This window comes from Polyodon spathula, chromosome 13, assembly GCF_017654505.1.
Source record: "Polyodon spathula isolate WHYD16114869_AA chromosome 13, ASM1765450v1, whole genome shotgun sequence".
NCBI lineage: Eukaryota > Metazoa > Chordata > Actinopteri > Acipenseriformes > Polyodontidae > Polyodon > Polyodon spathula.
The window spans coordinates 34,431,774-34,446,860 of NC_054546.1; the positions used below are offsets into that span (position 1 = coordinate 34,431,774).

General features: G+C 37.2%; 2 protein-coding genes across 2 annotated transcripts; one reads left to right on the plus strand and one right to left on the minus strand.

The window, feature by feature from the left end:
- The first annotated feature begins 690 nt into the window (after positions 1–690).
- spata2l (spermatogenesis associated 2-like) lies at positions 691–6,629 on the plus strand. Its single transcript, XM_041267882.1, has 3 exons — positions 691–1,281; positions 2,226–2,532; positions 3,516–6,629. The coding sequence occupies exons 2-3, from the start codon at positions 2,227–2,229 to the stop codon at positions 4,872–4,874; spliced, it is 1,665 nt and encodes a 554-aa protein (XP_041123816.1). The 5' UTR covers positions 691–1,281; position 2,226; the 3' UTR covers positions 4,875–6,629.
- cdk10 (cyclin-dependent kinase 10) lies at positions 6,445–14,692 on the minus strand. Its single transcript, XM_041267884.1, has 14 exons — positions 14,420–14,692; positions 13,940–14,012; positions 13,275–13,346; positions 12,484–12,586; positions 11,075–11,156; positions 10,722–10,789; positions 10,419–10,471; positions 9,856–9,925; positions 9,134–9,193; positions 8,878–9,001; positions 8,619–8,758; positions 7,987–8,039; positions 7,166–7,254; positions 6,445–6,773 (listed from the first exon to the last, which is right to left on the minus strand). The coding sequence occupies exons 1-14, from the start codon at positions 14,507–14,509 to the stop codon at positions 6,768–6,770; spliced, it is 1,083 nt and encodes a 360-aa protein (XP_041123818.1). The 5' UTR covers positions 14,510–14,692; the 3' UTR covers positions 6,445–6,767.
- Between the last annotated feature and the right edge of the window lie 395 nt (positions 14,693–15,087).

Below are 15,087 nucleotides of genomic sequence, written 5' to 3' on the forward strand. Positions count from 1 at the left end.
TCATTTAGCAACTTTCATACCACGATCACAAAGCGCTTTACAGAGGTAAGCTGTGAACTGTGCATTATATGCAGAGTCACATACAATAAAGACATTGGTTTAACATCTCATTCACAGGATGGAGCACAAGGAGACAGAGGCGGGATAGGAACCAGTGACTTTTTGGTTATAAGCACTGGACTTTAACCACTGGACCACACAGAAATAATCAGTAATGATGTAAAGCTGGTACATTCGTATCTGAGAGAAACTGGCGCGGAACGGGAAATTAAAACAAGGTAAGTCAATCATCCAAAACTGAAACTAACGGATAACCACATAGAACGTCTGTACAGCACTGAAACACTACGTTTAAAAAACAAACAAACAACAACAAAAACAAACTGTACTGTAAAACCTCGTCTTCTTTAATATCAGTATCACAAGGGTATCCATCTATTATAAAAAAAAAAACAATAGATGGGGCTCTTCAGCGAGTTACAGGAAAATAATTCTATCTCGGGTTTCTGTGACAGTTTAGAAACTACTCGACCTTCAGGTCTCGTAATTTATGACGTCACAGAAACCCTAGATGGAATTACTCACTGAAGCCCAGAGAGAGAGAGAGAGAGAGAGAGAGACTGAAGAGAGAGAGAGAGAGAGAGAGAGAGAGAGAGAGACTGACTGTAACACATAACTATTAAACCTGTTCTATTGACTCAATGGTACAATAACAGGATAATGGACATTTAACCCTCAATAATATACAATCAGGTCTGGTTTATGATATGACTGTGCAGAAGAATAGCTGAACTGGGAAATTTGATTATGCAGGATGCTTTTTTATATATATACGACACTACCTTGTTTTCCTTTTGTGATACATACTTGTGTTGAATCTATAAATATCAAGCACTCATTTACGGTACTGCAGAAAATTCAGGCAATAATCCAAAAGATTACACAACCCCTAGAACGCAGCGTGACGTAACGCGACGTGACGTGTACACGTCACTGCAGGAAGTGTAACATTTTCACCAAAGTTTTGAGAGATTTGAACAAGTATTTTTTTGTAAAGAAATTACGCAGTTAAACGTATAGCAGAAATTAATAAATAAAATAGGCTTAGAACCTATTAGTTTTTTTATTAGTCAAAACAAGTCCATACCCCAAGCAGTCTGATTAACTAAATTACCCGTTAAAATCGTGCAAAAGGTTCATTTCTCGACTGTATCTGTGTGAGTTAAGAAGTTTAAATTTGAAGACATTTTCGCAGACGGACAAATAAAGGACAACCGCAAGGTAAGAATTTTAATTTTTAAATGAACGATAAATCATATAGTATATACTAACATGATACTATATTACTGAAATGCTAAATTATGTTCATTAATTCTAGCTACATATGACGTTTAGGTTGGATGTACACATTTTTTAACATATTAATTTATGTACTATACTTTTTTTATTTAGTACATTTTATTTCACTTTCACTTTTACTTTCGTTTCTGAAACGACTGCATTTACAATAACACGCAAGGGTGTAGTTAAAAAAAAAAAAAAAAAAAAAAAAAAAAACAATAAACAAAAAGCACCTCACTTTTGTTAATGAGCGCTTGATCAAGTGCCTGGGTAATTTTTTTGGTAAATCTGTACACACAAAGATGCGTCTCCCATATTGTAGCTCACAATTTGCAAGGTCGTTTTATAGGGGCCACAGAAAATATTTTACTGAAGGAATTCGAAGAGAATGTTTGAGAAGTAGTTATGTATCCTTATAAACATTCTAACATTGAAATTTGGTGCCGTCTGTTAGGGATTAGGTGTGGTGTATATGGCAGGTATGTTGTACAGCAAACCTTGGTCTCAGCCTAACCCCTGCTTTGTGCATTAACACATTGTATTGCCTGTCAATGCTGTGTTTACTCCCTTGTTGGATTAATGAATTACTTTTATTCCAATTTAAAATTTTAAAACACTTGAATTAGCTTGCGTCGCAACAGGAATGTAATTACTTTTATTCAGGCTCCTGTCAGCAGCAAGGCTTCCTTTACTTTATATAGTTGAAGTGCCCATAACATTTGTTGTGTTTGCTGTCAGATATGGTTCAGATTGGTATAATGTGTACCACAATGTATTTATAGAACACCCAGCAGTACATTTTAGTTAGGAGCCCCAACTATTTCAAATTTTAGCAAGATGTCCAGAGGTCTCTGATTCTGTTTTTTAATTTTTTTCCCCCCCAGAATGAGCAGAAAGGACATCTGCAAGGAGTACAGGAAAGTCTTGGAGACATGTCTGGAAAAAGGACATGCAGACATTATCTGCAGAGACGCCGCTCTGGTAGCTATTACCAGAAAGTTGCTGATAGAGGCAGGGAAGGAGCTGCACGGATACCTGGAGAACATGTTTGAGATCATCACAGATTCCCTTCAGCAAGAGCCGTGTCTGGAGACGGGGCTGGAAAAGCTCAGGAAAGCGTTTGAAATCCTGGAGCTGGCATCGCTCAATCTTTACTTGAGCCCTTGGCGACAAGAATTCAAGATCATTAAGGTACTGAAAACTCAATAGCAATGTAACCCTCCTAAGATCTTGTCAGGTAATCGCTTCAACGCCATTTATTTTTCAGGTGACTTCTTTATAATGTAAACCTTGATGTAAATGCTAAATGTGTTGGTGACCATGACTTTGACCTAATATGGCTGTTCTATTGAGGCCTGTAAGTTTTTGTTGTATAAAGACATTGAGTAATTGTATTTCTAACTCTGCTGTATTCTTTGATTTTGTGTGTTGCCTGTGTTGGCCATATCAATAATACAGACCAATGCTTTGAAATTGTCTTATAGTTGGTACACAGCTGTACTTTATGATTCTCTCAATAAATATACACTACAAGGTGATATCTAGTGACCATTTCCCTGCCACATCTCAATTTTTTTCTTGTTCACAAACCATTCAGCGTGGTACAACATTACCCGTAGATTATGATCATGGGGATGGTTTGATTGATTGATTTATTTGTTATAATTTTCACAACTCCTTTTTAGTTGCCAGATACCTCCCTGTTTACACTTGGAGGAAGAGAAGCCATTTTTTGTCCACTGTTAGTGAGCCCTGGGTCTGGGAACTTAGAATCAGCCATGCCTTCTTAGGAGAATGCATTAAACTGGGAATTGAAGCAGGGGTTGATATTTTATATATTCAACAATAGAGTGATTTGCATGTTGCTTTGCAAAAGGAGAACAAACTTGAATTTAATTTGCACATGCAAATTAATTAATAATTTTGCACTTTTTCAAGATTGAATATAGACCCGATGTTTATTTTGAAGACCACTGGCACGATATTCTATTCATCTCCACCTGTACTTTTGAGCCAAATTAACCTAGAATGTAAGCTTAGCATAAGAGTGCCATAGAAAAGACAGAAGAACATGTGTTTGATAGGATTCCACGCCTTTTAATTTCACTGCAAAGAAATCCAGTAAACATGACAAATCACTGTTTTTCTGACCCATGTAACCTGTTTTGTTTTAGACTTACTCAGGTGTCTACATTCACTACCTGAAACCAGTCCTGTCTGATCACAATATTGTGGAACTCTTTCAGAAGATGGGCTATAGAAAAAGAGACAAGAATCAACTGGAAATAGCCATCTTACCATCTTCTGAAGACCAGCTCAAACTGGCATGCGGTTTCTTCACAGCCCGGTCCGAGTGTGACCTCCTGTTAGAAGTGTTGAAAGGACTGAAGGGCTTTAATGCTTCTATTCAACTTCTGATACCAGAGAGACTCACTATGAAAAGCCTTGATGAAGGTGTGGAAAACCTCAAGAAAAAGATCTTAGCCTTGAAGAAACAAGAGCAAAGAGACCCATGGACAAAAGAAGCTGCAGAATCATCAGAGCCTGCACTTGATCTTTATACTGATCCAAAGCAGAATAGAGATGAACACCATCAGTCAGGGAGCACTGGTATATTTACCAGTAACGTATCCTTTAGTATAACTCCACTACAAAATGGCCGTGGTGGATTTAGTGCTACTTCAAGATCTGGCATTCAATCACTTGAACAGCAACATACTCTAGGTAGCTCTTGTCCTCCTGGAGTTCCTAAGTCCAATCAGCAAGCCAACCTGAACTCTGCTGCACACACTCTAGGAAAGCAGCACAGCAGCCACACTGAACAGTCAAAGTCTGGAGCTGGTGTGAATTCAGCTGAGATGACAACAGGAAACACTAATGTTGGGATACCTAGTAACTCACCAGGGGCAGACCGAAGTGATGCAGAAAGAACGACCATTGGCAAGGAGAGAGACTGTCTGGAAGGGTTTGAGAACTGCACATGTGTAATCAACTATTCTGTTTATAAATGTAAATCATGCAAAATGCTTCATAGCTGTGATTGCAAGGTTGTGGATAATTGCAGCGTTCTTGGTCATGAGGTTATAATGTTCAGCTGTGAAACCAGACACAGGGTGCATGACAGGTTAAATGCCTCTACAGAGGTGTGTCAAAGACTAGGTCACAACACCCAGTCTATTCACGATAAGGAGGGTAGGAAGATCATGCTCAAAAATGTGGAGGAGGTGAAGCAGCATGTTAAGCTATATAGCTGGCAAAAGCACAGTTGCATTTCTGCCAGTACGTCGCATTACTGTGCATGCGTGACTTGTTTTGAGTTACATTCGGCTTCATGTCAAGAGGTCCGAAATTGCAAGTTGTGTGAAGTAATAACTTTAAAGAAGTGTGCATGTAGTACAGAATTACATTCCGAAGGTGATGTTGTATGTGACATATATGATGTTTGCTTATACTGCCATCGTGCAATCTGCAAATTTAGTTTTTACAAAAACCCACTTAACTGTATTTGTGGTCTACCGTATAGAAACAACTGAAATTATTTCCAGCTCAAAAGGCCTGAATTCTGACCACAAATAGGACAATAATCTTAATTTTGAGCAGGTCTTCAGATTTCCTTTGTTTAATATACAGCAGCTACTTCATGTTCATTAATTAAGCAGTAGCTTTAGCTATGCAATTAGGGGGGTGTTATCTATACAGAAGAACCTTTTCTTTTCAGTTTTTATTTTAGATCTGATTTCCTGGAGAGAAAAAAAAAAACAAATCTGTGTTTATTAACAAAATAAATAAATCAATAAAACAGGTTGAAATCTGCCAATAATAATTTTCCAGGTAAACACTGGGCTAATCTGGGAAGATCGGAAAAGCAGCTCATCTACTTCTATTGTTCGTGAAGGCTAACAATCCAAAGCTGAAATTTAACCTGTATATTGTTTTTATTAACATACTATAAATATTTACTGAGTGTAACATTAGGGATTTTTCTTGATGTAAATCAGTATTTTATTTTCTTGAGGGGGATAGCTTTTGTAAAACCCATTTATTTCTTGGTAAAAATGAGGGTGTGTGCTATAGTAAACATCAACCACTTTTTACCTGGAACGTGTGACTTTTTTATTTGAGAAATATAGCATGATGGTAAACATGGTTTATACAGCTATCGCAACATGTTGTTATCGATTTAATTGACTGCATTATACTGTTTCTTGCTGTTTGGACACTGGAGTTATGCAGTAAAACGTCTTGTAAAGCTGTGTTAAATCAGAGTACAATTTACAACATGTTTAAGTAGCAGTACAACAGGCTACAGCTTCACTTATGAAATAAATTAAAAAACCTACTGTACAGTTTAGATTAACAATAACACCTCTTCATTATTTGCTTTTGACAGTCTTAATCGTTCCTGATGTCAATTGTTCAATTTTTCTGATTTGCTCTACCCAGACATGATGCCTGTTATAGTTCAGTACCGTTTGGTTTAAAAGGTGGATCTTGGCAAAGAATGTATGGGAGCAGGGAATATTGTTATTGCATGTAATTTCTGAAACTGGAAGTTAAGAATTAGGTTGAAATCTGAACACGAGAGAAAGTCAACTTTTGTTTAAAGAGGGTGGTATTAATACTAAACTTTTTATTGTATAGTTGGACAGAATTTTTCTAAGGCTGTATGCGCTACTGTTTGTATAACTCCCAAGCGCTTGTTTTACCCTAATATATTGATTAGGTGAAAACGAACTTCATAATTTGTATTAAAGTAATTCTCATGCGGTAGCAAGACATTTTAGATGGATGTATAATACAGAACGATAGCAATTCAAGTCATTCACTCCAATGCATTACTTTTCTTACTGACTACAAACAGTACAATCTAACATAATGCTGTACCAGTTTAAAATGGCATTTTCCTTAATCAAACATGCTTTGTAACCGTTATGTGTATTAAGCAGATGATACAGCTGTAGAATACAGTAAATAGCATATTGTATGTACAATACATACTGTTAGAGTACTTTCCCTTTTAATAGTACAGTATTTCACTCTAAGGGTCTTCTGCATAAAGGTAGCTTCTTTGCAAATAAAATATAAGAATTTACTGCACAGTCATTTTGTCTAAAAATTGCTTTTATTGACAAGACCCAAAGTAAATATTCAAAAATATACTTCTAGCAATATTCAATACAGTACATGCATACTGTATTTGCTACTTTGTAATTTTTGTTTCAGTTACATTTATGACACTGTGTAAGTAATACTATAGCAAGCTCAATAAAGTTGATTCTTGGAATGTATCGCTGATTTTGTGTTTTTATGGTATCCCTATACAGTAGATTTCTTTCTGATGTTTTGAAAATGTAAGTTTGTTGGGGTGTCCAGTAACCTCAACAATTCCTTCGACCAGGTTTTAGATTTCACAGAACACAATTAAATCAAACCTGAAATGATGAGGAATACAAAAAAAAAGCTACTTTAGGTTATATTCTTCAACCTTCTGTCATAGCCAGGTAAAGGCAAATTTAGAGAGTAAATGTTAACTATGAAGCTCCATATTGTGAAATCAGGATGAGATTATTTGTAATATAGAACTAGGAATATCCTAGAATTAAATTCTGAAGTCACAATATAAACCAATGCACAGAAGATTTTTGATACTGGTATCACAAATGTTTAAACCTCCACTGACACACTGTAGGTTCAATAAGCAAAAGAATCAACAGTATATGATCGCTAAGGAAAGTCCCCAGATCTGTTCATTTAAACCATGCGGAGGAGCACATGCTGCTACTACGACTAACACCTGCCAGAGGGCTGTTTCCTGGGATCAGACCTTGATGCGTTTTGATTGGATCTCGGAGCCCCCTGCAGCTCGCTTGTTCCGGTGGTGAGGGAAGGTAGGCATCAGTTCTGGTTCACAGGCTTTGGGAGAAGTTACAAGGGTTAATAAAACACAACTCCACTGTACTACAAGCAAACAAATTCCCTACAGTACCTAACAATTATCATTGCAAAAGATTAAATAAATATTTAAAATCTGCATCCATTTCATTTGTGCCTACTATAGTTTGCATATATAGTTTAGAGCTTTTGTTTGCACTTAATCACAAAGCATAACTTGTCAAACGTAGTTCCTTTTAATTACCCAAATGTATTTTTAGTTGTAGGGTAATAACTCAACTGCTTGAAACTCATTTAGCGAGACAGATATGTATGCTTATAACATACACCAGAGACATCTGCACACACCAGGGACATTTTCAGAGATGATAATACAGATAAACAATGTTTTAAGTAAAAAAAGCTAACAAGCCACTACTTGGAACAATTACTTAGAGGCTCCTTCCAACTTAGTTTCATGGGTGGGCGGATGGTGCTACTTTCATGCTCTTATAGTCTTCTCAGAAAATGAGTTCAATTTGTTGGATTTATATAGGCTATATAACTATAGGCTTTCTTTTATGCACTTTAGGATGCAAGTATTGTACAATTTAAAATAAGTGACAGAAAAAATCCTGTCAAAGTGAAAACAATTAAGGACTTGTGAGAATGCTGTTATAATAATGAGAGATGGAAGCCTCGGAGATTAACTTTCTACAGTGAGTTTTAGTAAAATATCCCTTGAATCGTTATGGACACAAAAATACTACTTACGCAGGGGCTTTTCTTTGAAGTAGGAACTCTCTAAACTGTCCTCTGCAGTGGCCCTGAAATGTAAATGTAATTTATATATACGTTTGAAAGATAAACAAGAACAATGACAGGACTGTTGCATCTCCTGCAACTAAATTTGACCTTTAACCCCACTCACAAACAGGGATCAACAAAGATTCGCCTTTTCCATCACTGCACAAATTAAATTTAAACACCTATTAAATTATATTTAGATCTACAAAAAACGAATATGGTAATTAATTCATTTTAAGTTATTTGTAACTATTTCAAATCAGTCTGACTGCAACATCAGACTGCAGCACCCTTTAGAATGCCAACTAAGTGGCCTCCTCTTTTGTATGACAGAAAAGCTGACTTGACTAATAAATTGCTAATAAGATGAAGAAAGGCAACGGGTGCCTGTAGGCATTGTAAGACTACAAGACTCACACAGGCACTGTAGAATCTGAAAGGACAGAACACTTCAGGGATGTACAGTAAAATTGATGGCTCAGCTTAGGATTTAAAACCAGCAACTGCTAAATGCTAATCTACTCTACGGAACACTAAACAATCCTCCCTCAGATACAGAAAGAAATATATAATTCTGCTAGAATACAAGCTAGATTTACCTCCGCTTGGGGTTGTACATAAAGAGGAAATTGAGCAGCCGGAGTCCCGCCTCAGAGAGCCAGGTGAATTTGTTTTTGAGGTTGTTGTAGGGTTGTTTCCTCAGTGAGTATTGACCAGCCAGTGGGAGCTTGGAGAAGCCCTGGATGGAAGAAAGCACAGCAAAACAAAAAAAGATTTAAAGTCATATTCCCAGACATTTCACTTTAAATATTTTGTAAAAAATTCAAATCAAACTAGTTAATAAAGAATTCTCATTACTGGCCATATGTTCTCATTGGGTGCCCCCAGCAATTGAATTATTAGGTCAATCTGCTGAAGTTCTGAACCTCCAGGAAGCAAAGGCTTATGGGCCAGTAATTCAGCCAGGATGCATCCCACTGCCCTGCAAAGGGTTAAAATATTACAAAAAATGGGGCATGTTAACAAAAACTCCAATTTCAAACACATTTTTAGTACTAGTATTGCTAAAACATTACAGAAAATACAAACATTTTAATACATTATGCATTCTTACCACATATCGATAGCAGTGGTTTGTGTTTTTGTTCCCAACAGAAGTTCAGGGGCTCTATACCTAGAGAAAGAAAAAAAAATGTATATAAATGAAAGTTACTTAATGTACTTTTCTCAATAGAAACATAACTGTACATATTCAGTTATACAAGACAAAAGTTATGAAAACTAGGTAACCAGTTCCAAAATAATTTCAACACACACACGCGCCTCCACTGCATTCCGATTTCACAAAGGTGTCTCAAAATGACTATGTCTCTCACGTTTAACCCAAGATCAAGTAAATACTTCTTAGGGAAATATAATAATGACAAACTACTGATTTAACTTATGGAACGCCCAATGGAAATTTTTGGTTTAATTTGTGGCTGTCAAGTGCTACATGCTATTAAAAATGAAGCACGGGAGAGGATCAGATTTAATTTATATCCATTTCTTAGAAGACATAGTAAGCGCCCATATCACAAAACCCCAGGCTGGCACCAAGCACATGTGTCTATTTACCCAGGTTATTGACATGGAGACAGAAGTCTTCTTTCCAAGGGAAACCTGCCAACCTGAATGTGACACTCAGTAAACTGAACAGCACGGATGACATTCTTTCCAGTTCATGACTTCTCTAGCTTGCTAATCATGAATCACTCTTCCAACACACCCAAAAACACTAAGGTCAAGGTGGGAACAGAGTGTGACCTGCCCTCTTATCCCAAAAGATGAACTTACCACAATGTAACCACCTTCGGGGTCATCGGTTTCAGAGGCACACCGTAGGCTCTGGCCAGTCCGAAATCAGCTGAGCACAAGGATGGAAACAAAACCATCAAAGTGAAGAAAATAAGACACAAAAATTAACTGGGCAGGAGAATAGGCTGGCATGGGGAAAAAGTGCTTAAAACCCCTAAAAAGTTCAAAGTTGACTGATTGGAAATGTTTGATCAATTTATTTCTGATTTGTGTTAAAGCAACAGTCAGCTTGCATCCCAGCTGAATTACCTTCATCCCCCTCCAGAGGGAACTCAAAGACAGTGAAGCAGTGTACTACATGAAAACCCAACACCCTTTACCTGAAGTAAGAATGACCACATCATATGCTTTCTTTGTTACTAGTTCAATTACAGAAGTATGGAAGAGCATTATACTGTTTATTTATAAAGCTACAAAGCCAGGTTAACTATAAGGTTCATCGCAAGAAGAAAAACATAAAATCACTAATGTGAAGTCAGGTATTTGTGTTGTCTAACTACGGTACTTGTAATCATTCCTCTGAAAAATAAAATGCACCTCACCGATCTTTACACAGCCTTTGTCAGTCATTAGCAAGTTGGACACTTTAAGATCCCTGAGGATGAAACAGACAAACATCACAAATATATATGACACACTGTATTTAGGAATCAGAAAATATACTTATTCCCTGCCAAGGAAAGAAATGACCCCGACTGGCCCGGAAGGCATCTTTGGCAGATACTCATTACATGGTACTGTAATAACAACACATCTCATTGCATTTGTACTGAAGTGGCTGCCTGTGGTTTATAAAGTCAAGCGGCTCCAGCAAAGACTTCTGCCACCCCCTGAACCACACTCACCTGTGCACAATGAAGTTTTCATGAAGGTAATGGAGTCCCTTTAAAAGCTGCAGAATGATACACTTCACCTGAGATTAAAAGATAAATACCAAAGGTTATAACCAAAGTATTCTTTACCAGACACTTGCATCTCCTAACCAGTGCTGTGCTGCACGTTCCCCCGCAATATATATAAGGGCCATGTTCTTTGAGAACTACTATTATTCACGACCTTGAAAGACTATTAGAAATATAAAATAAAAAAATCAACAGCGAATTAATAGGGGACTTGTGATAGCATAGTTATGGTAATGTTCTGGGCCTAAGATACACAGTCAGTAAGTTGTCAATTTTAATGCAGCACTAGTATTTACCTGAGCCTCTGAGAATGGTGACTGCATATTTTCTAAAAGGCTGGCAAGGTCTTGTTCACAGTATCCCATCACCAGAAAAATACTAAATGAAAAACAAAACAAAAAGTGCAGCTGCTTTTTAAAATGGACAGGAGTGCGGATTACCTGCAGATAACCTCTTAGTTTCACAGATCCAAATTAACCCTAACCTTGGACTACCTAATTTACTAAGGTACTGCCAATCATAGTGTAAACTAGCAGTGAAAATGCAGGTGTTGTGCTTTTGTTCACTGCAACCCGATCTCACTTTTGGTTCACATAAGTTATGACTGATTCTTCACTCAACCTTCAAACCTGCATTTGCTCTTCAGTGAAACATTTCCTTTACTTTTAGTACCAGATCCCATTTACCATTGGCTTCGAATGCTAGGTACCAACACATACATCTGTAGCAAAACGACAGTTCCAGGTCACATCCTTGGTTCTAATTGTAGCAATTGGATATCATTTCATTATCTTGCTGGTGATCAATATGCTGTTTCACAGTTCTGTTATGTAAGAACAAGGTCTAGCTAAGGATACTTATAGCTAGGCATCTCTTCACGGCACCAGCACAGCACATTCCCGTGTCAGAATTTGTGCCAGCTCATAGAATGACACCATGTACTATTAGTTTCTGTCTTCAGTGTGACAAGGAGACTGGTCTACTGGTAACCAATTAATTCGCAAATTGTGTATTGGGTCAAAGACTGAAGAGGGAAACCCATGGTAAATCTTCCTTTGTTAATTTAGGGTGTATCTGTTTTTTGTCTTTTTCTAACTTCAGGAAAAGCAGTATGAACATGGTGTGTATGCACAGCATTTTGCAAATACAAAACCCAGTCCAAACTGTGCATCTGGCAAGTGTGAAATGAAGTGTACAAATCACCAGTTTCTCTGTGTTGGCATTAATTATGAACTGTTTACCTTGGATATGTTAGACATGTAGGATATTAAAATTAGTAATGACAGTGGAGTTTAGTGTAACCCTGAGGGTCTGCAATAATCTTTGCAATCTGAACAGATGACTTTTTTAATATAACAGCAGAAATCTAAACACAGAACACCACCTACTAAAGCACACAAAAAGGAAATCCTAATTTATAAGCATGTGAAAAATGCCTCATTACAACAGGTAGGCCTACGGCAAACACAATGTTCCACGGTATGGACATGTACAAATGTAAATGTAATGGCTATGTTCCTTTATATATTCAATGACTGTGACATGCTCTAAAATTAAAGAATGTAGTAAGCAATAGCAACCAATTGGATAAGCAGCTCTCTAGTAACATGTAGAGCTCTTACCTTTCATCTACTAGGCAGCAGAAAATAATACATGATAAAAGTACTTGTGAAACCTTCATTATTTATTACACTCCATAGCATACCTTTCCAGGTGACTTCCTACTACCACCTCCTTCAGCTCCACAATATTGGGGTGCCTCAGTTTGAGCAGCAGGTTTATCTCTCTGAGACTGCTGATGGGGAGTCCTAAAGAGGAGCAAGTCATAGAAAATTAAACTTCCCTGAAGGGACTGGTCATGTATAAGGTATGTTTATAGTTTAAATGTTTTGAATGCTTCCTAAAGATTTTGTAGCTTCAAATGAAATGTTCATAGTAACCCATCATCTTGTGCACAGCTACTGTGTACTGCCAGTACCTCGATGGCACGTTCTTTTACATACAGACACATTGGCTGGTCTAGCTTTGTCCGCAACTCCTTACAAGACTGGGATAATTGCAAACATCATGAAAAGGTAAGGTGACAGTAAAACATATATGAAAACATTACTCTAACTATTGTCAAGACTGGCAAGACATGGGCTATCCTTGCTATTAGATTGGTAGCTTAAACAGGGCTTGCTGCAGGTTGGAGGCTGAGCGATTATATTGGCAAGAGGATGGGGGGGGGGGGAAGGGGGGATTTATATAGACAGTAGATGATGACTGAAGCATCAGTCCTCTTTCAGATAATTAGCCACAACTTTCATAACTTAAATCAAAGGAAATTTTAAATCTAATCTAACCCTCCTATAATGTATGTATTCTTCCACAACAAAAATTACATAGCATGCAGACTAGTCATAAGGAAATAGTGTCATACTGGCTTTGAACCTGACTGAGTGTTTTAGCAGGTTTAAATCTGACCTCTGTAAATATAATAATGCAGAGGCTTACCATCTTTCTCCTTGTCCATTCGCACTTTCTTTAGTGCAACAATCTCATCACTTTTTGTGTCCCGGGCTCGATCTACATGTTTAAAGCACAATTTATGAACAGGTATTCTAACTGATTAATATCCAGATACTGACAAACATTCAAGAAAGAACAACTGACATATTAAACGTACGGCTCAGGATCCCCAGATTTCATTTACAAACCAAATTAAAAGCCACGTGACTACCAGCAATAGGTAGAGCACATGCAAGCATACAAAAAGTGTGCAAAACGCAGAACAAAATACACAAAAACATTCTCATTGCATGTGCAGGGCCTCAGCCCTGCCACACACGGTCATGCTTTTGTAAAAAAAAAAAAAAAAAAAAAAAAAAAAGAACTGTTAGAAAAATTTTAATAGAATATTGATAGCCTAGTAGTTGGAGGCATGTTGGGTCGCAATACATAATATCACCTTCTGCAGCTGTAAATAGATGATTAGTTGACAGTAATTTCAACACCATGAAAATGTACATCAACATTTCCTATATCCACTGTGTCTTGTAAACAACTGCAAGACATTATAACGACAGTTTGTATTTTTGATGACAGAATCGTAATATCCAACCTCTGTTCATTCTATATACCAGAAGATGAAAAATAAAAATAAACAAATCTTGACTTACAGACGATTCCATAGGTCCCTTCTCCGATTCGGTTCAGCTTCTCAAACTCTTTTACGCTCCTGCAGTTCCCGAGCTAAAAAAATAAGTACTGAAATGTTACATGAATTGCTTTAATTGGAGAGTGTACTAACTGGGCGGGCTAAAAACATTTAGGTCTACAAGTTACCACTAGTAATAGCTCACCATTATCAACTATTAACGTTTACCATAGTAAAAGCATGGCAAAGCATTGGGAAGCACGGTAGAGACCAGTGAGGTGTGGTAAAGCATATTGATACTCAATATAACCGTCAGAAGGGGTAGTAATTATTTATGTATGCTCTTTTTAACTAAGGAAAGAAAGGTTATTATTATTATTATTATTATTATTATTATTATTATTATTTGTTTTCAACGTTCTGAAATGTTTTTAAAAAGAACATGTGTGTTGCGTTTTAAATACAAGGCAAGCCCTTCGTTTTAAATGAAATTAATGCTTACCCGATCCTGCTCGGGGACTGTAAATATCTTTTCGTTTTTTATAGATCTGAGTCTGATCGGGTGTTGCTCCTTTTCAGTGAACTCCGACATGATCGACACGGTTCGCTCAGTCCAGACGTAATTTGTTCTTCACATGCCAAAAACAACAACAACACATGGAAACTGCAAAACTCACCCACAAAGGCTACCTTATATTGAACCCAGATATAGGCTGGCTTGTGCTTCCCTGATACAACATGCTTACTAAATAAACAGGAAGCCTTTACAAAAACGGATTGGATGGACAACGAGTAACTTCCCCTGAGTTTCTTGCCAGCTCTCTCCCTGGCTTGTAAACATTCAATCCAATAACACAAAATTTGCAGTGAAGTAAAACACAAACCGAAAACAAGAACCAGCCAAATGAATGTGCTGCGTAATTGTGTAAAACAAAAAGGTTCACATAACATGTAGCTCCTTGTATATGTTTATTAATGTTGGAAGAAAAAAAATGGATAACTTCCCACTTGGCACGTCATGACCTGTCCAGAGTTTCACACTATAATTAAGGATATAATCTGTCTAATCTGTCCTTGTCTATGTTTGTGTGCGTAGATATTCTACACACACACACACATATAGACGTCGACAGGTTCGACAGATTATATATAATCCAGTATTATTACCGC

What these genes read in the sequence shown, in the direction of transcription:
- spata2l (XM_041267882.1), top strand. Translation starts at nt 2,227, where the DNA reads ATGAGCAGAAAGGACATCTGCAAGGAGTACAGGAAAGTCTTGGAGACA. An exon ending in AAGAATTCAAGATCATTAAG is followed by an intron (nt 2,533 to 3,515) that starts GTACTGAAAACT and finishes GTTTTGTTTTAG; the next exon opens with ACTTACTCAGGTGTCTACAT.
- cdk10 (XM_041267884.1), bottom strand. Translation starts at nt 14,509, where the DNA reads ATGTCGGAGTTCACTGAAAAGGAGCAACACCCGATCAGACTCAGATCT. An exon ending in CACCATTCTCAGAGGCTCAG is followed by an intron (nt 10,790 to 11,074) that starts GTAAATACTAGT and finishes TTTTAATCTCAG; the next exon opens with GTGAAGTGTATCATTCTGCA. An exon ending in CTTCAAAGAAAAGCCCCTGC is followed by an intron (nt 7,255 to 7,986) that starts GTAAGTAGTATT and finishes CTTCTCCCAAAG; the next exon opens with CCTGTGAACCAGAACTGATG.